The 26,724-nt window shown below is 40.2% G+C and overlaps 2 protein-coding genes across 2 annotated transcripts in view; one reads left to right on the top strand and one right to left on the bottom strand.

The window, feature by feature from the left end:
- The first annotated feature begins 1,061 nt into the window (after positions 1-1,061).
- Positions 1,062-25,242, top strand: LOC117156082 (uncharacterized). Its single transcript, XM_033332791.2, has 11 exons — positions 1,062-1,860; positions 2,852-3,496; positions 21,838-21,934; positions 22,281-22,402; positions 22,495-22,596; positions 22,711-22,835; positions 22,926-23,056; positions 23,125-23,324; positions 23,444-23,578; positions 23,657-23,881; positions 24,336-25,242. Exons 2-11 carry the CDS (start codon positions 3,293-3,295, stop codon positions 24,627-24,629), a joined length of 1,635 nt encoding a protein of 544 aa, XP_033188682.2. The 5' UTR covers positions 1,062-1,860; positions 2,852-3,292; the 3' UTR covers positions 24,630-25,242.
- A 99-nt stretch (positions 25,243-25,341) lies between these two features.
- The window catches only part of nudC (nuclear distribution C, dynein complex regulator), a 103,004-nt gene continuing 101,621 nt past the window's right edge, over positions 25,342-26,724 (bottom strand). Inside the window, exons 6-7 of the mRNA XM_033332796.2 lie at positions 25,935-26,137; positions 25,342-25,855 (exon numbers count right to left, since the gene is read on the bottom strand). Coding sequence (XP_033188687.1) covers positions 25,804-25,855; positions 25,935-26,137 — 255 coding nt within the window. The 3' untranslated portion in view covers positions 25,342-25,803. The remainder of the gene's footprint in view (positions 25,856-25,934; positions 26,138-26,724) is intronic.

Here is a 26,724-nt window from a genome sequence, read left to right as displayed (position 1 = left end):
CGATGTTTCCGAAAATAAACAACGAAGAACATGAAGAATTCGTCTTTGGTATCAAGGCCACTCTCGAGAGGAAAAATGGTCCTTATTCTTGCTATAAAATCAACCGTCTCAAGAGCGGCTCGAGGTCGGCTTTTTTCCCAAAAATCGGGTAATTTCGTGTAATCTTCACGGAGGTTTGGGCGTGGTCAAACCACAAACATACTCCGCTAAAGAACGGCGTGTGTCATTAAACCGAATCTTCCAAACGACCCTGGCCTGTCTTCCCTCATCCCGCTGCCGGAAGAATGGGTCTTCGAATTACTCAGTTGCGTTAATAGTCACCTTGATCGACATTTGCGAATTGATGTCTCCAAACAACCTGACACCCCTTTCTTCATCGCTTCGCGGTGAAAAACGAAACATTCGCACGTTCGTGAAGTATCGATCGATAGGTGTCCTTCGATCATCATTCGACAAAAAAATCCCGTCATTTTATCGATCAAACGGTATATACACTTTTTTGCTAGATTGTTTAGTCAAGATTACGATTATCACTGAATCATCCTAGATATTTCTAGCCGTAACGTCATTACACTTCCACATTTGTCGCGTATGTTTTATTGCCATTTCATAAAAGGTGCGTAACAACTGACCCATATTCATATCCTTCGACCAGTACTATTCTATAGAAGATCGGTGTTAAAATACATTCTACAGACGTGGCCTTTCGCGAGAAAATCGCTCTCTCCTCTCATTCCTAAAACGTCAACCTGGATTAACGACGATGATTCTTCGCCATTGAAAACGCTCCACGCTTTCATCATCACGTTCATTATACGGACGAACGTTGTCCTTATTAGAATCAAACATAACCCTGTTCAATGTCCATCTTCGGTCCGATACTTTTCGAAGGACTGATCGTCGTCTCCCCATCGTGGTCCCCAAGCGTATCATCTTTACGGAGAATCCACCAAGAATACCCCCTATCAGAGTGCACCCCACCACAGCAGCTCCCGCAGAATCACCCTCCACTTCCGCTTCGCTTGGTAGCCACTCCTCTCAGCCTCTGTTGATACTTCCTCGCGCGTGTATCTCGTCAGTCGGCTTGGAGCCACGTGCGTGTGCTCGAGAAGCTCCAGCACGCCAAACGCAAGCCTCGTTTGCGATCGACTTTGTACTTCCTACTCGTTAATAACACCTGACAAGACGTTTCACTGTACGAACAAAGAAACTCAATTAGCAGAAGCTCTTAAGTGCGCGATAAGAAGTGTCTCTCGGAAAAAGTAATCGATGTTGGAAGACAGAACAGTAGAACGATTCTTTCGAAAGATTGTCGACCAGTCGAAGAGCTAGCCACCCTTACCCAAAGGAGTTAAGGTGTTCAGTCGAGAAGCGTCGAGTGTCTACGGCGATAGTCACCGAACAGTCTGCACCGTTGCCACGAAAAAGCAGGAAAGAACCGCGCAGTCTCGACGGTGCGTCTAAAACGACCAGGAAACCAAAACCCGAAGACAGATGGTGGAGGCAAGGAGGACTAAAAATATCGGCCGTTGGCACGCCGCTGGCTTGCTGTACTTCAACTTGAACAATTTTACCGGCTGGAGAACGTACCGTTCCATGGCCGTGCGTCGACTCTAATCCCGCTGAGAACTCGCAGACGTTGCGTTGGTTGGTCAAAGGAAGGATCGTCGAAGCGGTGCAATCCTCCTCGAGAAAGTACAAAACAATTTATTTGGTGTCTTTTCTTATCGTTTAATAATCCAATCTTAATGGTAACGGACAGTATCGGTGCAAAATCGATAAACTTTTATTCTCGGTTCAGTAAAACGTTGAATGATGGTCGAACTCGTGATTCCTCGAAATATGGCTACAACAGATAAGGTATATATAATGTATTCTTTTTCTACTATAAAATTTTATCATACTCCTGATTTTTTGTTTTTCGCTTTGATTACGTTTAATCTGTTGGGTAATAAAGTTCGATAACAGTATGAACGAATGGTTCTCGTGACCAAGACACCTCGATTCTTCGATTTCCGATGAAACAGGAGAGATACGCTACCCATGAATCGTATCAACTTTCGCGTTACATAAACAATCGTAACATGTATACAACGCTGGTTTGCGTGGAGGTTCCTAATGTTCTCGTGTCTTTTCGCTAGGGAACGTGCCTCACCACCTGTATCCCACACGTATATATCTTCCTCGCGAGATCTTCCTACTGTAACCCTACACACTCGACTACTTCCGCTCGAGACCATCGATCCAATGACTCGCTGATTGTTTCTACCGTTAAAGTTCACGAGCAGAGTCGATTAATTTTCCATTCACATCCGCTGAACAGGTAATTCCGAATGAATAATCGAGTCGTTCGTGACTTCGCGAATATTCGCGTACTTCGTTCCTTGTAAGTTCACACAAGCAGGAGCAAAAGATACAGGAAAAGGATTTATAGAGAATTGATGTTTTATCGGCTAATTGTTACCAATAATTTACGAGCTTGTCGTTCATTGGCACAATTAGCAGAGCAGCAGAAACTGATTGCTCGCAATACGCGAGTGAACATCGGCAATTACCCAACGAGCCATAAGAAGAAGCTACTTCCTCCACTTTAATTGGACCTCTTAAACCCGACAGCATAGAATCTACGCTCTAACAACTTCTTCTTTCGAGAAAATATCGAATTCCATCGTAAAATCCATACCAATTTCATCCTCACACGATCATCAGTCTCTAAGCAACAACGAGCTTCAACCTTCCATCAGCTCGTTGCAGCGTATTACTCGAGATTAACAAGCGAACGCGAAGTACCTCGGGTGAGAGTATCCGGAAAAACGCTAATAACAAGCTCCTCTCTGATCGATGGTTTCAGGAGCGTACGAACAAGAGCAGAAGACTTCTAACGAGCGTCGAGTGGTCGCTTTGAAGCTGCCCCGTACCACGGGGCCATCCAGAAGCGGCGTCGTCGAGGGAAAAGGCTTTTAGCTCCTCCTTGAGGCCCAGGTTCTTCCACTCATGGTGTTTTACGGCGAGCTCGTTTGAAATTCTTCGCGTGGAGTCGCGGCCGTATTTATAGAGCCGCGCGCGGACTCGCGAGTTCGCGCACGTAGAATCACGCGCGCGCGCGCGTAAATCTCCTCTCCAGCAAGGAGGAGAGAAAGGAGGAAAGGAAGACGGTGGTGGAAGTTCGAAGGGAAACGCAGACAAACAGAGAGGAAGGAAGACACGCACCGTACAAACGGAGAGGAAACGAGAGAACGAAAGTTGCGTCGACGAAGGGACGAGCACGCGGGCACGTCGCGATCATGAAGCGATGTATCCGCGACAGGAGCACCGGCCCGCTTCGTCGTCGAGCACGTCCTCGACGTCGTCGAACTGTCTGCGCTCGCTGCCCCCACTGGCAGGCCTCGATTCACAGGGCATGATCGCTCGACTGTTGGGGGCGAATGCGTCCCTCCTGTTCCTCCTGCTATTTCTCGCCACGATACGCTTCGCTGTCTGCCTCGACGACGTCTCGGTGAGTATTTAGAAACTTTCTGCCGACGTTGATTGGCTGTTTCGTGTGAGTGCCTTCATTGTTGCTAATGAGATGGGAAAATTTTGTTTTACTAAGTGTGATGGAGCGTTGAAGTCGTTTATACTGTTAGAATGACAGGGTAAATTGATGGCAGGCAGTTTGAAGAAGAATTCAGAGTATTTGGTTCATACTTAGTTTAAGTGCGGTGAAGGGTTTTAATTACTGAAGTAGTCAGATTCAATTTCCTTTTGAGATAAGATTATTCTCGTTACAAATCGTATACAGGATACGGTGGTAATAAGTTCGTATTTTTTAACTTTTTACGTATATTATTATTAATTCTGGAGTACGCAATCTCAGTAAATATTCTTTAGGATTAGCGGGCTCTCTGTGGTGACAGAGTAAAGAAGGATAACGCGAGAAAGAATTCGGAGTATTTGATTGATATTGAGTTCAGTGCAGTTTACGACTAATCACTTAGTGAACTGACACGCTCTAGTTCTTATTTGCAATCAGATTTAGACTTACATCGAAGTATCGAGAACTAAATAGATTCGATATAGCTTGACCGTATGACAAGCATCCAAAAAATGTTCAATTGAGCAAGAACAATCGGTACTTACGTATCCGTAGTATCTACGGCAAGGTACTTTCTAAATACTCGCGTATCTTCAAGCCATTGAACGGGCACGTGGCGTGTGTAGAGCACTAAACCACGATTGCTAGGAAAAAAAGCAATTGTGGCGAGCAAAGCTTCCGATTAGCAGCGGCGTTTGCCAGGCCCTCGTTTCATTAGTTTCACTTTCTGCGTGGAAATCCGATCCAAAAGATTGTTTCTATGCGGTGCACGCGCAATTGAGCAACCGCCTGGCGGAAAATATTCATAACATTCTCGACGTATAAATAGAGAAAAAAACGAGCGAATATTACAAAAAACATCTCGCAAATCTCGAGAACAAGATAATCAGAGTGGGACGCATACTAATCTGCTTAATTAAAACCGAGATAACCGCGTATTTGCGAGTAACATGCCTCTTACACGAAAGTCGACAGCGTTTCAAGACATCGTTAACCGAAATCAAGCCTCGGTTTGATGCATCGAGATCGACAATTCTTTTCAGTATTCAAACCCGTTTCTCGTTCAAAGCGGCGTTAATATTGTCGATAACTTCGCGAATGAAAGGATCGATCGTACCATTACAGGGTATTACGCATTTGATTAAAATTTAAGTCTGACGATTATCTGTACTTATTCGTACAAATGCAATTGCCTCGTAAATGTTTTAACGCGGATCAAAACAATCGAGCAGTGTGACGACAGTTCGAGTACATAGATAGTTCGAATTCGACGAAGTCGTGAATAAAATGTTTGTACGATGAAAAAGTAAAAATATGTATCCAAGCACCGTATCGCACAGAAGCTGCTTTTTTGCGCACATGATATATAATTCAATTCGTCGCGTCATCAGAACTGAGTCTGCGATAAGTGGATGTCTAATGGACGTAGATGCGGTGATTATAATTACAAATGAGAAGGAAACCTCTGCAAGAAAACGTTCAACTCGTATTGTAAAGATTTCCTAAGAAATTTCGCACATCATACTAGATACAGCAAATGCATTTAAAACCATTTGAAAAATATGCAGGGTTACTGAGGTTATTTTATTGATGATTGAGATCACGTGAATGTTACGGAAGGATCGCGAAGATCATGTCATTGACGCTTAAGGTCACGAGAAGTCATAGAAGTCGTGTCATTGAAATTCAAGATCATTTAAAGTTTAGAGACGAGCCATCAAATTCGTTTCATTGGACATTAAGATCATTTGAAGCTCGCGAAAGGTCATCGGGGTTGTACCATGGACATACTATATCATTTGGAAATCACAATAGTTCATTCGTATTCATCGTGATCATCAGGATCATCGTTATTAATCGGATCGTGGTAATTTATAGACCATAGATCATCGTTAATTTGATATTCTATGAAGTGAAAGTAAATCGAGTACCTTCAATCCTCATTTACAGAACAAGAGATTAACCCTTGGCATGTTTGCGTTTCTTTAAGATGATCCATTCAAAACCATATGGTATAGTATCAAACTAACTGTCTCATTTGCAGACGATCGAAGATACAAAATAAATATACCTGGAATTTTTCGCCATTCCATTAATTGCGAGATATTTTACCCTCCTATTTCAAGACGAAAGTCGATGGCACGGTCGCCGTGTACAACGTGCCGCAAATAGAATTCCTGGATGGGGACGCGAACAGAAGGCACCGGGCATTTAGAAGTCGTTTTCATGGAAGCAACAATCAGTTACCTACATCGAAGAGAAACGGTGTTCTTCCGCGAGTGCCGAACGATCTGTGCCGATTTATTGTGCCGGCAAAGAAATTGGTAGAATGGCGTTTAGTAGGTAGTTTCAGGCTCGCGTGAAGCCTCGGGGGCCTACGGTGAGGCATTGTGTCAGTCTAAACCCGGTAATAGCGACGCAATCGTTCGGAGCCTAGGCGGAGGAAACGATGCTTTCGCTTAAGATACCCTGGTAATTACTATAATTTCATTTCGTAGCCGTCTTCGAATTCTCCTGTTGATCCTGCGTTTCAAGGCTTGTCGTTTCCGCACCTGCATTCCCCTTCGAACGCTAAAATAAAGGATCCGATGGAATATTCAATCGAATTATCGCTTCGAGATATCCGAAGTTGCTTAAAACCTTCACGAACCTATTATACCTTCAACAAACGGTTATTTCCGCGATTAAACGCGTTATCGATACTTTTATGATCTATCATTAATCCAGATAATTTCGATCTTTATATTAATTGTTTCCAAAATTTTCAAAGATTCTGGAGAATCAGTGTCTATTAAAAATATATGAACCATAAAATTATAATATCCTTCGTCGTGAAATGAAAATGCTTTAAAGAGTTGATAAAATGTAACTTAGGTAAAAATTTGTGATAGTAACTCTCGTAATAATAACTCATGATACCAGGAATATTAAATTCTCAAGTGGGACACTTGAAAGCTAAGAACCTTTTCCTGCCACTCCACTGATGCTTCTCACAATCTGGTATATACAGCAACCATAAAAAATATTTCTATACAATTGTAACTACTATACCACGCATTTACACGCTATATAAATAAGACCAAGTACATTAAATATCGTGTAACTTAGTGGTCATTATATATGACTGCAAAAATTTGATACTCGCTGCAAAAATGAAATATAGAACGCGATAAAAAGATGCTTCTCTGTAAAAATAAGAGAATGTACGAGTAGAAATACTTTTCGTAGCCGCGTTTAAGAGAATGAGAAGCGAGTAACAGATTAAAGAACTACGAACCCTGATTCATCGCCATGAAATAAAAATGTCGCAGAAGGTATATTAAAATCTAATTTAGATGAAAACAAACAGCAATAGTTCTCGAGTTACCACCCACAGTCTGAACAACATCAAAGAGCAAGCTTCGTGCTCGAGCGGAACACTTACCCGAAGTTTTTTGTTGGCTCGCCACCGATGATCTCGATAACGTCTCCCCGCGAAGTACACAGTCCCCGGTTTATATTTAGTGCATCCTTTCGCCCCCTCGTTCTCGATTACGATGTTTTCGTGCACCAAACACCATCGCGTCTCCGTCGAATCGTAAATCCATGGAATTGCTCCTTCGGCTTGTCAAACGCGCCAGATTCACAGCCGGACGATTCAGCGAGCGGTAACATCGATACCAGTGCTCGGTTGTCGGTAATCTTGTACGAGCAGCATCATGGCTAGGCGAAGAGACGAGGAACGAGTATCAGATAAAGGATAAGCATTTGTTTGAGTTTCCTCTTGGACTCCTTATCTGAACTAACACGCCAATTTATGGGTTGATCCTTGGACAAGCCGCAGATAGCGAACAGATGTTGGACCATTGCTTTTCCTTACCCCCTCCTCCTGTGGTGCAACGATCGAAGGGATGAGTTCTTTTAGAACAAGTATTTTTATAAAAAATTGAAGTTTAATCTTTGAGTATAGTGATTTGGAATTTTCTCTGCAACGCGATTGGTTTTTCGTTAACCTTCTTCTGGAATTAAAAGTTTGTTAACTGCGAAGAAAAATTGCTGCTTGGTCGGCATTTTTTAAAGCGTTTCTCTATGCAAGAAGGTTCAAACTTCTAAATATCTAAATTAGGAGATTCAACATCTGCCATTAATAACGGTATACCGTGACAGAATAAAATCACCAAACAGTGACACGGCCACGTTTTCGCACCGATTGAGTGAAAGGAAGGTGAACTTCCATCGCCTATCTTCTTCTTCGCGTTTCTCTTCCAAATAATTACGCATTTAATAATGCAATTAATAATCGGCTTGAGGTGCGTTTGGCTGCGATGGAGAAATGACGACGTGCCAATCACCCGTGACTCTGGAGCCGCATAAAAATGGTGACTGACCTCGGGGGCGCTGGACACCCCGCGGTGAAACTTCCTGTCGCGAGATCTGCTCTCTCCTCCACTCTCTCTTTCTTTCCTTGTGATTCTATTAATGTGTCGAGATCGTTGGAATAATTTACCGCTATCCAACGAAGAACACAGGGTCACGAGCGGACAATGTAGCCATGCGAATAGGTCGTAAGGTACATGCTGAAGATCCGTCACCTTTCGAAGATTAATAATCGGTACGACCCTTCTTTTGCTTCGTATTCTCACGGTATTGTTAACCGCAGGAGCCCCTTTTGTGTAGTCCCATAAGATATCTCAGAGGATCATTGTAAACGTATCTTTAACAGCTGACGATACTAATGATCGTAGCTAAATGATAATTCCTGTAATAACAAATTACCAGAAAGTTCTGTATTTCGCGCCTTTTATCCGTAGAAACTACAATAGATGTCTTGTGAAAAGAAATATATTCTCGGTCGTATTTTTTTGCAATTTATCAATCATCCTTCTTTCTCGGTTTATTAGAACGAAATTTTAGTTGGAAAATTTTGCTCAATTCATTTCATGAAACATCATTAAACAGCGAAGAGAAGTACTGAATTTCTATTATGCGAACAGAATTCCACATTTTATACCAATATTCCTATTCGTGTTCTCGACATACATTTTAATTTGCTAGGTTTCCCTACAATTTCTGCATATCTTTTAAAATTTTGTCTTGACCATGAAGATTAACTTCGAAGATAAAGAAATTATCACTATTCCATTGGAGTAGCTTATAGTTAGGCGTCTCAAATTCTTGCTGATCATTATCGTTCGAATTTTCACTTCCCATGGGGATGTATGAAACGTATCGCGTGATTTTCATCGTCTCTCAAGTGGATTCGGAGAAGACGTTCCCTGGACACCCCGCGGAGGCTTCTCCTCCCGCGGGATCAGCAGAGCCAGCTCGATTAGCTTCTTACTACATATCGTGACGACTATCGCGTGGAATTTCAGTCCGTCCCGGTGCAGGAAGTATGTTAGCCTCGCGTCTCATAAAAAGTTGTCGCAACGGGGAAGAAAGAAAAAGCGAAAGAGAGTAGACGGAGCGAGGACGATCGTGAGGACGAGCAAACGAGCAGAGATACATATAGTCTTTCTTCGGTTCCTCCTTCGCTCTTCCACGACTACGATCCCGTTTGAGGCTGGTGAATCCTAGCCGATCTTTCTTCTCACCCTCTTACGATCGATGCTTTCCTTTGACTCGTTTCTTTTCGTATTCCGTACGATCGCCGTTCCATTGTTTGGTGAAACGGCGGAGATCGCCCGCCTGGTGATTAGCATTCCGCGAGAAACGGATTCCTCGACGTCGCTGTCGGTCTGTTAACGATTCCAAGTGTACCGCTCGAGTACGACATGGAAAGGTGGATTTATCGGCTTCCAGAGGTATTTAGAAAAGTTAAAATCTATTTGCTGACGTTAAAATAATTAAAACTATGGGGAAATTGCTTTTATTTGGCACAATATACAGGGGACAAAAATGATTCCCTCTTTATGTGTAAACTTTGCGAAGTGTCGATAAATATGTCCGTTTTACAATTAGAGCTAACGTTTCATGTCATCTCTTGGTGAATTTGCAATTTTATAGTGCATTTGCATAATACTGTTGAAGCTTCGTTCTGTGACCAGGAATTTCTTCCAGTATTCTTCCAAGTATTTTTTCGGCGATTGTTTTGATTTAAAAATGAATTTTATTTTATGCTCCGGAGGAGAACAAGGCACAGCTGGAAATCATCTCATCAAAGTATCTATTTTATTGAATACCATATCATACCAAAGAGATAATGAGATATCGTCTAACGTTCAAGTCACACAGAAACCTGACTGATCCATTTCATCGAAATTGATCGTTTGAAGTTACATTCTAATACAAAAATTCTGAGATTTCCAGAAGATGCAACCAATTAGTTTATCTTCTAAATGACTCGCGCGTAAAGCAAGCAAAGAAGTTGATCTTTAACGGACATTCTTCTCGTTGAAAGTATCCGAGAACACTGAAAGCTAGAAAAATGTAATTACAGAGACGTGTTAAGATCCGGCGATTTATCGAGAAAGAACAGCGACAGACGATATTAATTGGCGTGCAGCACGCGTGACATTGTACCTTTACCCGAGCTTTAGCAATCGTCCAGCGAGAAGTGGGAACCTATCGGAACGAGTTATTCCGGTATAACTTGCCCGCGCACAAAGAACTGCCCTCATTAATATTGTGTATTAAATACAACTCGTTTTCTGCACGACCGATTTAACGATTCCCGCGAAACGATCAGCATGGACCGTGTTTACCAAACGGAGCGGTTTATGCTCGTGGGCCGAGTCACGAGACCGTCTTTTCTCGAATCCACGATCACCGTTGAATTATCGATCTCATTAGCCGCTAATGTTGCTCCCTTTTATCTACTCCTACTATCACTCGTTTTACGGGTTCCTGATTAAAAACTATGGCCGCGTTTCGTTTAGAGTTCGAACGGATTGGTAGAAATGGCGATTACTGGCGAGAATTTCAGTATAACTTAAGTAAATACATACTTGGCCGAGATTTTCGGGGACTGCTTTCTAAATACTGAGCCGACTGACAGCCAATTAAACTTTTGCTTCTTATCTTTCTATATATGTGAATGTTATATGTGTTAATCTAATTTAGAACGGGAGCGAATTCAATCTATATTTTATATTTATGACTATTACTCGCCCTGGGAAATTTTTTTTAAGGATTTATATCGAGTTTCTATTTATATATATCCACGGAAGACGAACTGAAAATGACTCGGAGTTAATTTGATTCTCGAAAGATTATACATTAATTATGTATTTTGCTAGTAAAATAGAGAAATGTTTAAGTCTGCTCACTCGTTGATCATTTGATGATCTTCGTGGTCAGCATAAAAATTCTCAGAAAATAGATTCGCTCATCAAATTACATAGATTAGAATCGAAAGGCGTAATCGTCGTGTGCAGGCTCTTGGATGGTAACGGAGATACGTAAATTAACTTCTACTAAAGTGTCGGAGGAAGAAAAAATTGCAAGATAGAAGTTTACTTGGAACATTCGAGACCTAATACAAATCTAATTGAATGTAATGGCGGATTAATCTCAAATTGACCATCGACCATTTCGACGTGCCATTAATCGACTCTCAACAATCACGTCGTAAATTCCTGCGTCGTACGAGGAAGCGGCGATCGAATCGGCGAAGTCGTAGCTGGAATACGGCCAGTCGTAACAGGCCGCCACTTTTACCGAGCATTTCCACGGGACGCGACGCACTGTAAATTCAAGGGACAGACGAGCGTGGAAAATGCGAGCAAAGAGCGGGATTTAACGAGAACGCGGGCTACCATTGAAATTTACGGATGTGAAGTGGACAGACGACCGCTGAATGAACGAAGAACATACAGAAGTCTACCAGAACTCCATGGAATGGATCTCGAATGACTCTGTGACCATAAATGCTACACGAATGCCACTGTTTTATGAGATATGGAACGATTTGTTGGCAAACACATGGCACATTGCGATGAGGTGTCAAGAAAATTCTTCTTATTCTGTTTACTCTTTTTAGTGGACGCTTCGTCTTATTAAATTTTTTAGATGAATTTACAACAGACGAATTTGGGTCTTGTGTTTGTTAAAAGACAATTCAATTTACAGCGATTTCTTTTAAAGTCTTTTGCATCCGAACGAGTGATATATATATATGTATTATGGATAAACGTGCTATTTTTCTTTCACATGTTTCCTGTTTATTTATTATTTTACTCGCGGTGGCTGATTGTATATTATATATGAGCATAAAAACTGTGTATCAATTTGACTATTAGAATAGATCGTCTGAAATTGGAAATTATGCCGAGGTCAGGGTTCAACCGGCAATAAGACGTCAAATGATAACAGATACTAACTATTTCGCGATTATTTTAGGTTCGGCTGTCATGCAATATTAACCTAAAAATAAAGATTGCCTCACGATCTTCTCACTAGAATTTAAATTCTTCTTACTCTTGTCTTCCTTTTCCTATCATTTCCGCTTATGCTTATAGACATTCGATCTATACTAATATCACGCACGGTTTAATCAGACAAGACATTCTTTCAAACTCAAACTACCCCTAACTCTAATGTTGGTCGAAGAAAACGTTTCAATCAACCCCTTCGACTCTCTTTATCAACCGACCTTATACAATTCGCGGCTCGATAATGAACATGTCCTAATAAAGAACGACGCTTGAAAACGACGAGTACAGCGCGTCGTGGCAACGATCCGGAAATAACCGTGACTGTAAAAGTCAGCCACCGGACGTTAAGCGCATGCAAGAAGAAGAGGAACGTTTAACGGTCGTCGTTGAAAAACCGGGGCAGGTGACTGCCGCATCCACGGACCGGCTCCGTCGTAACAGCTAGGCTTTATGGTTTCACGGTTCGAGCCGCACGACTCGAACTAATCCCGCGAATTAAGGCTCGTTAATAGCCAGCCAGAAATAGCGACCTTTACTTGTGTAAAGTCGCTGGAGAACACCGCGTTTCCGAACGAAACTGCCGCGAAATTGAGCGAAACCAGCGGAGGAAGAACACGCGTCGCGCTCGACGAATCAATTATCATCTCATTTGCCATGGAACGTGATTCCATGATGGCTCTGATTGGACGGTGGATGACACTCGACGGACGTGCACTTGTCGCGAACGCTTGATTCGTGCTTGTTTTTTGCTCCTTTCGTGTCATGATCTTCGTTGAGAGTGGAATACACGATGTGTATGCAGTCGAGAGATTCAGTTTTGAGTGATTCTTGACAATCACGGAGGGAAATTTTCCTGTTTCACGTTATGAGAATTTAACGACGTGTGTTAGGTATGCGTGGAACGATAATTGAGCGGTTTTATGGAGAACAGACACGTATCACGACAGATTATTAATATTGTGGTGTCAAATGAAAAATGACAATTCTGTCACAATAGTATGTACTCGTTTATAGGAAACTAAATTTTGGGAAAAATTATGAGGATATTTTAATAAACGTTTGTCCACGAAAGGATACAACGAAGGAATTCTGTTTCTAATTTCTGTTCCACAAACTTCAAACAAAGTTGCAACTGTAAAGTTCAAGGAAAGCTGCGTCCTCTGGAGATCCATTTTCAGAGAAAGTCGTCTGTTCGCGTTATCCAATGTAATCGAGCTTCGAGTAACAGACGGCGTCGAGAAAACAAATGCACGAGACTAAAGCTGTCCGGAACGACTATTTTTACTTCGTTTCCCTTCGACGAGACCAAGTAATCTCTCGTCGAACCTCGCTCCCCAAAAACGCAAGCAAACATTCCTTTCAAAGGTTTCAGCTCCATCGTCCAATTTTACATGGTATACAGTGGCTGCAAAAGATATTTCCACATTATTGTATTGATTATAGTAGCATCTACGTGTACTAATTAACTAAATCTGAGAATATTAGATTTCCCCTCATTCGGTAGTATTGTGTACTTTTTACTACAAAAGTTTGGTACTATGGAAATAAAATTTAAAGCTAGGTAGAGAAACGTTTCATTGGAAAATTTGTAGCCGTTATATTTGATTTAGAATATTAGAGAAATTTGAAAGAAACCTTTATGTGACTTGTCCGATAAATTTACTACACTAAAGCAGGCTGAGAAATAGAGCAAGAGATAATATACGTGTGCAAGAATGAGTGGTTGTAAAGAGTCTATGTATGGATTAATTACTGCAAAAGTTAATCGACGTCGGAATTATGAATCAGAAGTCAAGAGTTTGGGGAAGAAAAACTTTCTAAGAAAACCAATTGCATACACGATACTATTACATTGTATTAACATATATATAATATCACTCGCGAATTGTCGAATTTTGCAAGTCTTGACCACAGTCATACCAGACGAGAAGGTATGAAGCGCGGAATCGTTTCGTTAGATTCAGCAGAAGTGGGCGGACAGCGGCGTGCTGCTCCTCATTGCACAAGCGAGAGAGTAAATCACGCGATGATCTCATCATGGCATTAAGATATTACGCGAGGGAGGAAGAGAGAAACAGGAAAAAGAGCGATGCATATGGAAGATACAAGAGACGCGATAAACAAGGCAGCAGCGCTACCGTTGCACTGGCAATAAATTCCGTGGGAGTCGAGTTCAGCGACGTTCTTCCGACACGTGACACGTTTAAACGTTCCGTGTCGGGACTACGAGAAACAAGCAACGCCCAAGCAATAGCTCAGGGTTATCGTTTTTCAGTGCAAATCGCCTTGGAAGAGACGCATGCCGCTGGACAAAGCTTAAATCGTCCTTTAAAAGTAACCACCGAGGAGGAGGACTGGTTCTGTTAAGTGATCTGTGTGGTCTCTGTGTTTCTTCCTTTTTATTCCTATTCTTTTCAGATGAGATTTAAACTCGTACAACTGAAGATTTGTTAGGGTATGGGTAACCGCGGATTTTTATGCGTTTGTTCGAAATTTAAAAGTGCAAAATTCTATAGACTATACGTAATACGCAAAATATTCAAAACAGCGTTCTTCTTGCAATATCTAATTGTTATAATAAATTTCTGCTTAAATTCAATTTTTGCACATGTGTTTATAAAATTATAAATTTCTGTACAAATCTGCAGTCTAGTTATAAAACAAAGAATCGCAAATGATTATATTCTGTTGTTGTTCCATTATCGAGTTTTAATGGGGTGTTGTCCCTATCTGTTAGAAATACTTTGATTTTTAGTTATTTATATTTTTGCTCGGTATTTAATTTTTAATAACGTTAAATGGTTCGTAAAATTCTAGTAGAAGCTAAAAATGTTCATTTAATTTATTCCAAAGCTTTAGATGTAAAGATGTAGACATGCTACTTGTTCGAGGAAAGAGTATGGAGATAAAAAAGGGTAAAGAATTTGATTATGCAGCGATTTGGAAAGTCTTTTACAGGACCCTCTGTGAATAGGTCGATTCTCTTGCACTTTCGCTTTCGCGGTTTGCTCATAGCAAACAGCCACGTGGGTATAGTCAGAGGCACGGTTCGACTTTTGTACAACTAAAGAGATGCAAATTTAAATGGCTGGCCACTTAAGGCTAGTGAAACTCTAGGACTGTCTCAGTGGGTGCAGTTTGAAATTGTCTTCCTCACGTTTGCGTTTCATATTACTAGATAATAAACTTCGCAACTTTATAATAATTCGGTTAAGAAATTGCCGTTGAACAACGGTAAAACGTGTGAAATATCTAAAACTACGCTCCGCAGTTTTCCCTTCAACGACTATCGCCTCGCGAAATATACTTAGAGCTGTTCCATTCTTGTCCCATAAATTTGAACACCGATTTTCTTTAGCTTTTTCGCTAAAATTTATTCAAACTTAAAATCCTGTGGCTGTATAAATTTAAGACTACGCAGGTCTTCAAAACGAAATTCTTCTACGATCTTCAAAATGAAATTTCACTTTGTTTCTTATATAGTATCATCAAATAGAACGACGCTCGTTATATCACATCACCGGATTCATTGTTTAAACAACATATTACTGCTCAATTATCGAAAAGCTCGGTAACTGGAAGAAAGTTTAAAACACGAGATTCTTCAATGTATTTAAATAATTGTACAAATGGAAGATATCACACTTCGCGTTATTTTTTGCACCAAACAAATCACTAAAATCAGAAGAGAAAAGATATCTGAAAAATGTTGATGGACAAGGCTGCACGCATGCTGCATTCGGGAAGTAGAATCTGCCGGCAGTGGACAGACCGATCGTTAATCCGCGAACGGTATTCGAACGCATTCTTTCGCAAAATGCGCTGAGTCTTCGCGGAAGAGACGAGTGTCGCATTATGAGAGCCATTCTGTTGAATCGTTACAGACAAGACAAGCATAAAACGACTTACGCGATGGCAAGGAACCAGGACGATCCTTCAATTTCTTTCCAAACCATTCCAATTGAAATCGATCGAGTTCGTTTCTATCGATTGCTAGTTTTCTTTCAAAAGGAATAAACCTTCTATATACGATCTTGTTCTCGGTGAACAGCAAGGCATATAAATAGGAATACAAATTGCTCGAGTGCACTAAACAAATGTCGCGTAACGCACAGAACAGCAGCGATCCAGTCACGTTGCAGTTACGGTTCGTTTGAAAAGCCTCGAATGACATTTACGCGGTCTACAAGCGTACCGTGACTGAAACGTCAGATCGGACCCAACCCAAACAGATTCAAGGGGCTGGCTTGTTGTAAGATCTTCTTCTCTGCCTCATTTGCAAGAGACAAAATTATTGCCTGAGAAATAGTTTAATGGTCTTTGAACGATGGTTTGTCTAAAGTTAATTGACTAAGTAGAACCAGACTCCGATATACCGTTCAGATATTCTATTTTCTATCCACTTAGAAGACGTACTTTCTATTTAGGGTAGATGTAAGGCTGTTCGTTACGGTCAAGACACAACTCGCGTAACAATTATGGTCCACAAATTCAATTACTAATCTAATTTCAAAGACGAACTAATTATATCATTGCCATTTTACACGCGTATAATTAGCCCGTAATGTGTAAAACGTACGCAACTGAACGTGTAAATTGCGAAAAATGAAAATCCTAAATACCAGTAACTTAGAATACGAGAAAATCAAAATTCCACATTTTCAAAATACCATCGCGTATCCTTGCCACGCCGTGTACTCCCCATATTACACCGACTTAAATCGTCGCTCCGTAAACCAGCTCACCGCCTACAATTAAAGCGGACACAGTTTAACCCAATGAAAATCAGGCGTGTGTTCGCGGAATTCTCATGTAGCGAATACAAGCGGCACGATTTACGCGACGTCGCCTGTAGCAGACGTCATCCTGACCATAGTAGGTGGACGAGGACCTTGGCCTTCGGATCGCGCGCACGAGCACATAAATCAGGCCGGGATCTCGCCATAGCGAGCGTTCCATCGCCGCGACCGACCGCGAGTATTAAATCCACGGTAGCCACGGTGAAGAAATCACCGGCCATTTTCGGACATTGGACACACCGACCGCGCTACCATCTAAGGTATAGTTGGGGCGTCAGCCCGCGAAACGAATGTCATTGCTTCCGAACCTTATCCATCTTCTTCGGCATGGACGTCGCGCCGGTCCTTTCCATCGTTCTTCTCCCTTCCTTCGATTCTCCTTTTTTCGCAACCCCCTTTTTGCTGCACCTTCTTCGCAGCCAAGATACCGCGGCACGTCGCGATCCTCGCGGCGGAAATGGATACACGATCCATTTTTTTAAACCTCCTTTTGCTCGTTTTGCTTCATCGTGAACATGGATGTACTTTAGGGGTAATTGTGCCTTTTGGATTCTTAATGGGGAGAAATGATGATTTGTGTGACGCGGCTGTTTTATAACAAGTCTTTGTTACCGAACAGGAACATGATGAACGCCTTACGATGGATAAATCAGAGCATACCTTCTGCAATGTTTCAAGAGGAATTTTAAGGAGAAATTTACGGAGAATTTCAGACTTACATATAATTTCTGAATGTTGACCATTACGTCCAAGAACGACGCTTTCTGACGTTTTTATGATGAGTCGATGTAATGGATATTTCCTGGAATGTTTAAAAAAACTACAGAGGAATCTGGAGAAAGTTCTCAAGTTGAATAATTTGTGAATATTGGTGCTTAAAACCTTAAAGAGTGAAGTTTTATGTTGTTCATATAACGAGCTAAAAATCTGGATATTTCCTAGAATATATGGCGAGGATTACAGATTCGAACATTTTGTAGATTTTTAATGTATACCGTGACGAATATCTTGTTAGCGAGAATTCCAGGTTTGAATGGTTTGCGGATCTTTAGTGTATATCGTGGATATTGGTAGGTACTTTCGATACCATTTCTACAAAATAAACCAGCATTCGTACTTAAGTACAGTTACACGCGCATAAGGCGCAGACGAATAAGCGCAGGTGAGCACAGCGGTGGAATGTATCTTGGTAGGGTGCCGTTCAGGGATGCTTTGAATGCGAAACGGTATTAAAGTTGCATACGTAATGCCAGTGAATCATTTGTGGCACGGACTCACGAAATTCTCGTTACGTTGCAACCAACAGCGAATTTCTCTCCGATGATGCCTCGTACTACCACTGTAGAATCTTCCAGGATAAAATTCCATATTTTTTCAAAGTTGGATTTCGTGCTGAAAATAGTTAACAACGACGATTTTCGTCGGGTGTCCATCCTGCGGAATCGTCTCACTCGCGAGTGGCACGCGGTTTTTGCGATTCCATCGAGGAGATGCAGGACACCGCGAACTTCAGCCTAGTTTGGCCATGTCCAGACAGCGACGCGTACAAATTCCTCGTACGTTCTGCTCGTCCTCGTGTAGACGAGAGATGTCCTCTTCTGTTCCAATCGTCTGCTTTTTCTTTGGCGATCGTGTCGCGGAAGAAACGACAAATCTGGCCTTTCTCATATTTTGAATATCTTTGAGTATTTTGCAGTTCGTAAGACGTTTATAGAAATCCATCTTTTTCTTTTTTAAAAAACGTAAATAAAAAAGGAGAACTCTTACAGAGATTGGTTTAATCTGTTAACCGAGGAAGATAGCTGAATTCGAGGCTTGGATCGTCAATTTTTTTGGATATACATAATTTTACTATTTTCTTCATTTGGGAATTCCCTAACAAGAAATGAAACCTGGTATTGCAGAATTTTTAAAGAAAACTTTTGTCAATCCTTCATTTTTTTATGTATTCCATCTATTTTTATTAACTTTTAATTCCGTGAAATTCCATAGAGAAATTTCTATTTAACTCTACCGTTCTCCTCGGGTCTTTAAAGTTCAGAACACTGTATCTTGAACAGTCATATATTTTGTACATATTTTAGCATTGAAATTTTCCATATGCGTATAAAGACCCGCAATCTAGTTACAAGAAACTGGATTAAAGAAAATAAGGAAGAACATACATTCGTGATCTACTTGCGGCGTGCGAGAACCAGTTTTCCCTTTTGTAGTCAGTCGCGAAGAAATTAATTGTGCAATGCGAGAACTTCGTTAACCCTGAACTCTCGGGTTGCATACGTTTAAGAGGTTCTCTCTACGCGGACAGAATTAATCGGATCATAAACTCGAGGGGAACAACGAAATTAATGTACCTGATTTAAATGAATCCAATGCAACTGTTGCTGGGACAACATCATAAAGTTCAACGATTCAGAGATTCGTATCGCCTTAGCGAGACTCGAGTTTGTCGAAATCGGTGAATTCGTCTGGCTTTCTCTCGTGTTCATCTTCTACATATAATAATTTATTTTATTTCGAAATATGATATAGGTATTACATGGTTGTCTAACTTTCTATAATTAGAATTTCGTTTGCTTCTGAAGAACAAAATTAAAATTGTTTCACCGTATCTCGAACACTGTGGTGCAACAATTGCTCAGTGGCAAATAAATAAAATAGGATATAGAAAATGATATTTAATATTTAATATAAAATATAAATACAGAAGATAAGATAAGAAAAAGTTTGGCAGATAAAATTAGCTTTAAAAATAAACATACGAAGATATATGAAGAAACATATGAAGATACGTGTGTAAGTTTCCAAAGTACATATTTCTTCAACAAACATACTTGGGTATACATAATTTTCTAGGAACGAGTATATCACCTCTGGCGTGAAAGAATATTGTATAATTTGTCAATTATGTTAAGAATCTAGGTCGGTGTGTAAAACTTGAAACAACTAAGTCACCAAAGATATATCGTAACCAGTAATGGTAGCTAAAGATTCTGAGAAACTAGTTGATAAAAAGAAGATTACCTTCGCGCTTCATACGCCCCATGACATCATTCGTCTATTGTCTCGTTATACCGATGTTCTTTTTGCCTCTAACTGAAAAAGGGATAATCAGACCTATGTTCGATGAACCACCCTGTAGACAGTAGAATATCGCTCGTGATCGCCCATCCAATATTTTATTTCCCAAGACGGCCGACCTCGATGAGGTAACTTCGTTGCTAGTTTGTCCCGACCATTGTCTAGGATAATGGGAGACGTGGGCTGGATCGATGAAGGGTGTGATCTGCGTGTGCCAGTTCCATTTTCATTCATCGAGTGTTTATCAGCAACCTTCTTTAAGTCGAAAGGAAATTCGATCGTAATTTCGCTATTTTATCCGCTTACGTAAGCAATACATCAATTCTAAAACAGTCATCGAAGGTTATGGATAAAATTATATTAGACAATTTTCATCTACGTTTACAGGATTATTCGTAATCGCCGGAAATTACTGCTAAATTTCTGATGAGGATATTTGTAAATTTTTGCTTATTTATGAAATATTCATTGAAAATGACTAATAAAATTATACTTATTAAATTTCTGGCAATGATATCCTCAAATGTGCATCTACACTCAATGGAAAGGTACCATTTTGGAAATATTCATCGAGAATCGTTAACAGAACTATATTTACGAGCTTCTCTTGTAAAAAACAAGTGATGTATCAACGAAATTATTAGGATTACCAGATCTTAGATGCACGACGCGATGATGACATTGAGCAACGACGCCGCGCCGGTGGTTACGTTCCGGTGCCATTTACGAACCGGCAAATTAAGTTTAGTGCCGCGTGCTGATCGTTACAGCCTTGCGGAATGCTGGACGATATCCGAGACGGCCGACAGCAACGTCAGCAACTGGTCTATTAACTCTTTGCTTAAGAACGAGTAATTGTTCCCCATTTTTTGCCACGACTTTTGCCGTTCAAAAGAACGATCCGCGTACGTAGGATCTCGATCGAGTTTTTATTGCTTTCATTGTTCGTACTTCGTCACGGTTTTCCATGATTCTTCGTTGACCTATGGCATCTCTCGTTAAGCGTATACTTCATGGAACAAGAACATATTACGGATCAATGACAATTAGTTTTCTTTAATATTTGCGAGTTCTCAAAGTGATCGACTAACGACCAATATCTCCGATTATCTTTACTCTTCTTCGCAATCTTCTATATACGATGTTTTTAATATATAATTATAATTACGAAATATAAATATTTCATGCAGAATTTTTTGATAAAACGTATAGAAAATATGGTATTATCTGTACCTTTACATCCAAAGAAAATTTGGTATTAACTAGAACAGATGTTAAAATAATAAATTTCTTTTTTATATCTTTCATAAATTTTGCAATTTCTCAGTAGAAACTTTTCTAAACTTTCCTAAATATGACAAGAAAGCACGAAGACCGTGGCTTCATCGAAACAACATCGTTATCATTAAGATTAGTAGATCTGGCTTATTTTCAGGAGTTTACTTGTTTAATATGTCTGTGGGATACGTCCCTTCAAGCATACGCGGCATATATTGATCGTATATATCATTCTATCCTTTATAATAAAATTAAAACAAATATCCTGCATATGTGCTTTAACGATAGAAAAACACGATTGTATCAAAGATAAGTTAAAGAACGCAGTAGGCGTAGGTTAAGATATCAGCGCAACGAGTCATAGTAAAACTTAATGCAACTTAATCCGCCCAATTAAAATCCACGCGACGCGACGAATTCAGCGCGAACGCGCGCGCTGCGTGTCTGTCAGTTAAGTTAATAGCCGTTAATCTCAAACCGTATTTGCTACGATCTGCCTACGTGACAGACGTGTACCACAACTGAGGATTGCGTTTCCTCGCACGTATCGCTCGATGTGTTATTTACGTACCGTTATCAAAGTTGCAGCTAATCGAATGAAAATAAAAATGATACTTCGTACCGCAAATAATTTCTATATCGATATATTCTCTTAATTAAGAAGAAGACCAATCGTTTATAACGAGTCACGATCGCGTTCTGCCTTTCAGGTGTCGATGATTAATTACACGTTGCTCTCTGCTAATTTTAGAGCGGAAACGAGACATTCATGAGCGACGGGAACAATGGCACTAGCTGGCAGCGCGTGGTCGGTCAGAATTCTGCTATGGTGCAATTACCAAAGAACAGTGAGTGTTTCTCAGAGTTTCTTTTATTCTTTTAATTGCAGGCCATCTGCATATGCATTGATGCATTATCATTTGTCTGCATCTTGCCTATACAAGTCGATGCTCAGTTTCAGATATACACTGGCTACAAAAAGGTGTTTGGACATATCCTTATTTTCCAATAGTCCCTTCCTTTGTCAGGTTCTATATTTCCTTTTCAAATGAAGCAATTCCGTATGAAATTTTTATAATCATATGAGAATACTACCAAATGATATGAAATTTAATATAGTTACATGTAATTAATTAGTAGGAAAGTGTTGCAAAATGTTAGAATACAAATTTGTTATGTAAAATGATTGTGCAGGATCCACGAAATTATCGTACTTCACAAACTGGAGCGAATGGAGCGTGTGTGATCGACACTGTACGCAGAATCGTGTTCGAAGGTGTCGCGTGAAGAAAAAATGTAGCACCACAATACTTAGAGTGAGCTTTTAAATTATATTCTGTATTGCAATTAGTATTTTTTAGTTGGTCTCAGGCGTAGAGTATAATGGAATTCATTGTATTCTGTGTAGGAAGAACGAACCTGTCAGCATAACAGGAAGAGTAGGTGGAGGAGATGTAAGCAACATCAGCGACGAGGTCATCGACAGAAGGATAAATTTCATGTTGTACAGGTAAAACTTTAATGGCACATTTAATTGAAAAAAATATATCATAGACTCTATAAATTATCTAATTCCATATGGCAGGATTTTGTAGAGAAATTAATTGTAAATATTTGACGTTAGGTGCCTAGAAAGGAAGCAGAACCTAGGCAAGGGAGGCAGAGAGGCAAAGACCAAACCGTAGGATATTATGGCAAATGGAGTAGATGGTCACCCTGTACAAGATTATGTACCACTCAACGTCACAGGTGAGTATAACATCCAGCAGTTAAAGAACCATAAATCTTGTTGAGGTATAAATATCCATATCTTCTATTTTTTCATTTAATGATCAAAAGGTGGTGCAAGAAACCTGGAATTTGCGGTCGCGACGTGATAAGGGAGAGTGCCTACTGTTACGTGGAGGGTAGCTTCTGCCAAAGATGGATTCATCGAAAAATTCGTGGAAGCCAAGAAGAGGATAGCGATGGTGAATATAGTAGCCGAATGTTCTGTTGAATTCTTCGAGGGAATATTCATCGCTTTCCATAATTACAGATATCGTATTAGACGAGTTCGAGTTGAATCCCAACACAGTCGATAGTTTTATTCCTGAAAAGAATTCTCATACTTGGAGATGTGGAGTTCCGAGCACTCAAAAGACATCTCGACTCTCCTATTTTACGAGGATCATCGGTGGCCGCCCATCGACTCCAGGAAGTTGGCCCTGGCAAGTTGCCGTGTTGAACAGATTTCGTGTGAGTTCATCAATTAAAAATTTTAAATTGCTTTTTAATTTTGATTTATAAATGTAAATCTAATTATAAATTGTATCTTAATTGGCTCAATTAATTGCTAAAATAAAATTATTTTACAGGAGGCTTTCTGTGGAGGTACTTTGGTTTCACCAAGATGGGTATTAACAGCTGCACATTGTATCAGGAAACGACTTTATGTTCGCATTGGGGAGCACGATCTGACTGTGAAAGAGGGCACTGAACTGGAATTAAGGGTATTTGGCGCGTATACACATTCGCGTATGTAATCTTTTACATTTTTGTCAATTAAATTTTTTATTCCTATTTTTCAGGTGGATTCGGTCACGATACATCCCGAATATGATGCAGACACAGTGGACAATGACGTCGCTATGCTGCGTCTTCCGGTTACTTTAACAGCATCACCGTCCAGAGGAATCGCTTGTCTCCCAGCGCCTAGCCAGCCTCTACCCGCCAATCAACTGTGCACCATTATTGGTTGGGGAAAATCGCGAGTCACCGATGACTACGGAACCGACGTTCTTCACGAGGCACGGGTACGTTACATTTAAGTACCACCGAATTTAATAGCATTCACCTTTCTAAAGAAACGAAAAATTGAATTTCTTTCCACTGTCGAATTCTTGTTTCACAGTTTTTAAATTTAGTAAAACTCTAAGATATAATCACCTTTGGTATTAGAAGTACTAGTTTGGTTTTCCTGATATTCCTTTAAATATACCTTTGTTATATCTTAAAGACAGTCTGACTAAAGAACAGTTATTTGAAAAATGTTCTATAGCTTTGAATAGAAATTTTATTATTTTAGAATTTTCTACTATTATTTCGAACGAAAGTTTTTCTATGTAAGCCACGAACTTGAGAATACTTGTACTTATTAGTGAAAATAGTAATGAAAATAGTAATAGTAATTGATCTGCCAATGGACAAGTGCTCTAAAAAATTAACCAAAAATTTATATCATTGTCTCTTGTTCATTTTCCATTTCAGATACCCATAGTTTCTTCAGAAGCATGTCGAAACGTCTACGTCGATTACAGAATCACCGATAACATGTTCTGCGCGGGATATCGTCGCGGGAAAATGGATTCATGCGCGGGTGACAGCGGAGGTCCGATTCTGTGTCAGGATCCCAGGAGACCCAATCGTCCGTGGACCATTTTTGGTATCACTAGTTTCGGCGAAGGTTGTGGCAAACGTGGAAAGTTCGGAATATACGCCAGACTATCGAACTACGTTCGTTGGATCAGTAAAGTGATGAAAGAAACTGATGATTATGATTGAAATCTTCACACCTTCACACACCTGTGTGTTTGGCTCTAATTATCGTGCTCAGTGCTATTAACTGTGACCCGTAGTAACCTTTGAAATAATATCCAGCGTGCTTCAAACGCAATTAAATATGAGGACGATCCGAGCGACGGAGTAATCATTCTCATCACCATTGTTCGCTCGAAACGGATGCCATTTATTATTAATTTTCTTTCTCTCTCTACTGATACAGCATTACTTTGTATACCGTTAACAACGTCCGTTTTATACAAATAGACGACAACAATAAAAAGTAATGTAGTGTTGTTGTATAAGTTAGGACAAGTGTAACATTGTAGATAGTTTAAGGGAACAGAGCTATCAGTGATGAGAATCGACTGCCGACAGTTTTCTATTTACTCTTAAGATCAGCAGGCAATGATGGGCTAGTGGCCACGTGTAGTCCCTGTGAGGCACGTAGGCATAGGTCAAAAAAGATGTGCATGAGCGTGTGTGTGTGTGTGTGTTTGTAGCGAGTGCCTGCGTGAAGACAAGAGAGTCTTAGCCAGCGAATGTAAGCGAACGGAACAGCGAGTGTGAGCGACCGTCTCTTTTTTCCTAGCAATAAAATAATAGTTCAAGCTCTCGTAGTAGTCATCTATCATCCCTACAGTAATCGTTCGATTTATCATACAAAACAAGGGTGAATCTTCATGGAGAATCGAACACGAAACACAGCCGACGATCTCTTTCTTCCTCATATTCTTTATTCAAATTATACGAAATGTAACGTGAAAAAAATCATACAATATACATTTGTGCAGACCGATATTGTACTCGTTTTAGAGTACTAATCTAAACCGAACGCTTCGAAGATAATCGAAGGAAAAGAAAATGGAATTGTCAAGCGAGAGTTATTAGAAATCTAGAAAATTCTTTACCATGACCACGGATCCAGTCTTTGACTGGATCGTGGTGCCATCTCTTGAGCTTGGTAACATGCCCGGGACGCGTGATACGCAAACTAATTAGTGCAGACTATGTCGTGACGATTAACAAAGTACCATAAAGAGTTTCACTGGATTCGCGAGGGCATATACCGATAATATTTTCCTTTTGTTTTTATATCATATTTTTCTCGTATCTTCTGCATAATCAGTTTTGTAAAACCTTGAACATTCGGTCATTTACAATCGGTCGAATCGTTTTAGTTGAATTTGCACTTAGAGAAGTCCATCTCAGGATGCTGTTCCATGAACCTGAAAAACAAAAATTTACAACATTTAGATCTTTAACGTTAAGTTGATTTATAGCGAGTTTGTGATTGTTGTCTCGTACTTTTTGATCACATCTTGCTTCTTCTGTTCGTCGGACGTTGGCAGGCCCAGTTCCTTCTGTCTCTGGTCGTACATCATCTTCTCCACCAGACCTCTGGTTTCACCGTCGAGATCGGAGAGTTTACTAGGCTCAGGATTCACTTTCTTCGTGCTGATCTCTGGGTCACAGGTCACCACGTGCGCCCACCATTGCATTTTGTTCACCTGCGGAAAGAATAGGTGATTCCTGCTTTCAACCAACTGTTCGTTAAACAGAATCAGTGTTTAAAGAATCTCTGAATGTATTGGATTTATGTATAAAAGTTGAAAGTTAGAATATTTTCGAAGAACAACCATTTTAAGTTAGATCGATAATAAAAGTATCGAAACACACCGTGTCATTTACTTAAATTTGTTTCTGATAAAAATTGAAAGTTAACTTGTGCAAACAGAGAAATAATCCAAAAAGTCCTACCTCACTCTTCATTAACTCGATAAACACAAAATCATCAATGAGATATCTATCATGATTAACCAATTATCGAAATATCAACAAACGCCACCGAATCCTGTCAATTAAAGATCAAGCAAACAGTTGCTTGTTAAATGGTCACGATTTAACCTTCGCCAAAATTTTTTATACACTGGCTTGATCATTCAGGGCCACGTCAAGTCAAACGAATTCTTTGCGTATTCGATACCATCGGACAGAATTCCCGCTAGCGCGATAGCATCGTCGAAATCCTCGTTTGGACAAGGTCGCGTGTCCAGGGGACCGAGGAACGAATGAAATTGGCATGTTTATTCGCATC

The sequence above is a fragment of the Bombus vancouverensis genome, chromosome 5 (assembly GCF_051014615.1).
Source record: "Bombus vancouverensis nearcticus chromosome 5, iyBomVanc1_principal, whole genome shotgun sequence".
Taxonomy (NCBI): Eukaryota; Metazoa; Arthropoda; class Insecta; order Hymenoptera; family Apidae; genus Bombus; species Bombus vancouverensis.
Note: the sequence above shows the minus strand (reverse complement) of the source record. Positions and strands in the feature narration are given on the sequence as shown.

Bases quoted from the DNA above. Each gene is read 5' to 3' on its own strand.
- LOC117156082 (XM_033332791.2), top strand. From the start codon at position 3,293: ATGTATCCGCGACAGGAGCACCGGCCCGCTTCGTCGTCGAGCACGTCC. The intron at 23,579-23,656 runs GTATTTGGCGCG...CCTATTTTTCAG, and splicing joins GCACTGAACTGGAATTAAGG to GTGGATTCGGTCACGATACA. The intron at 23,882-24,335 runs GTACGTTACATT...TTTCCATTTCAG, and splicing joins ACGTTCTTCACGAGGCACGG to ATACCCATAGTTTCTTCAGA.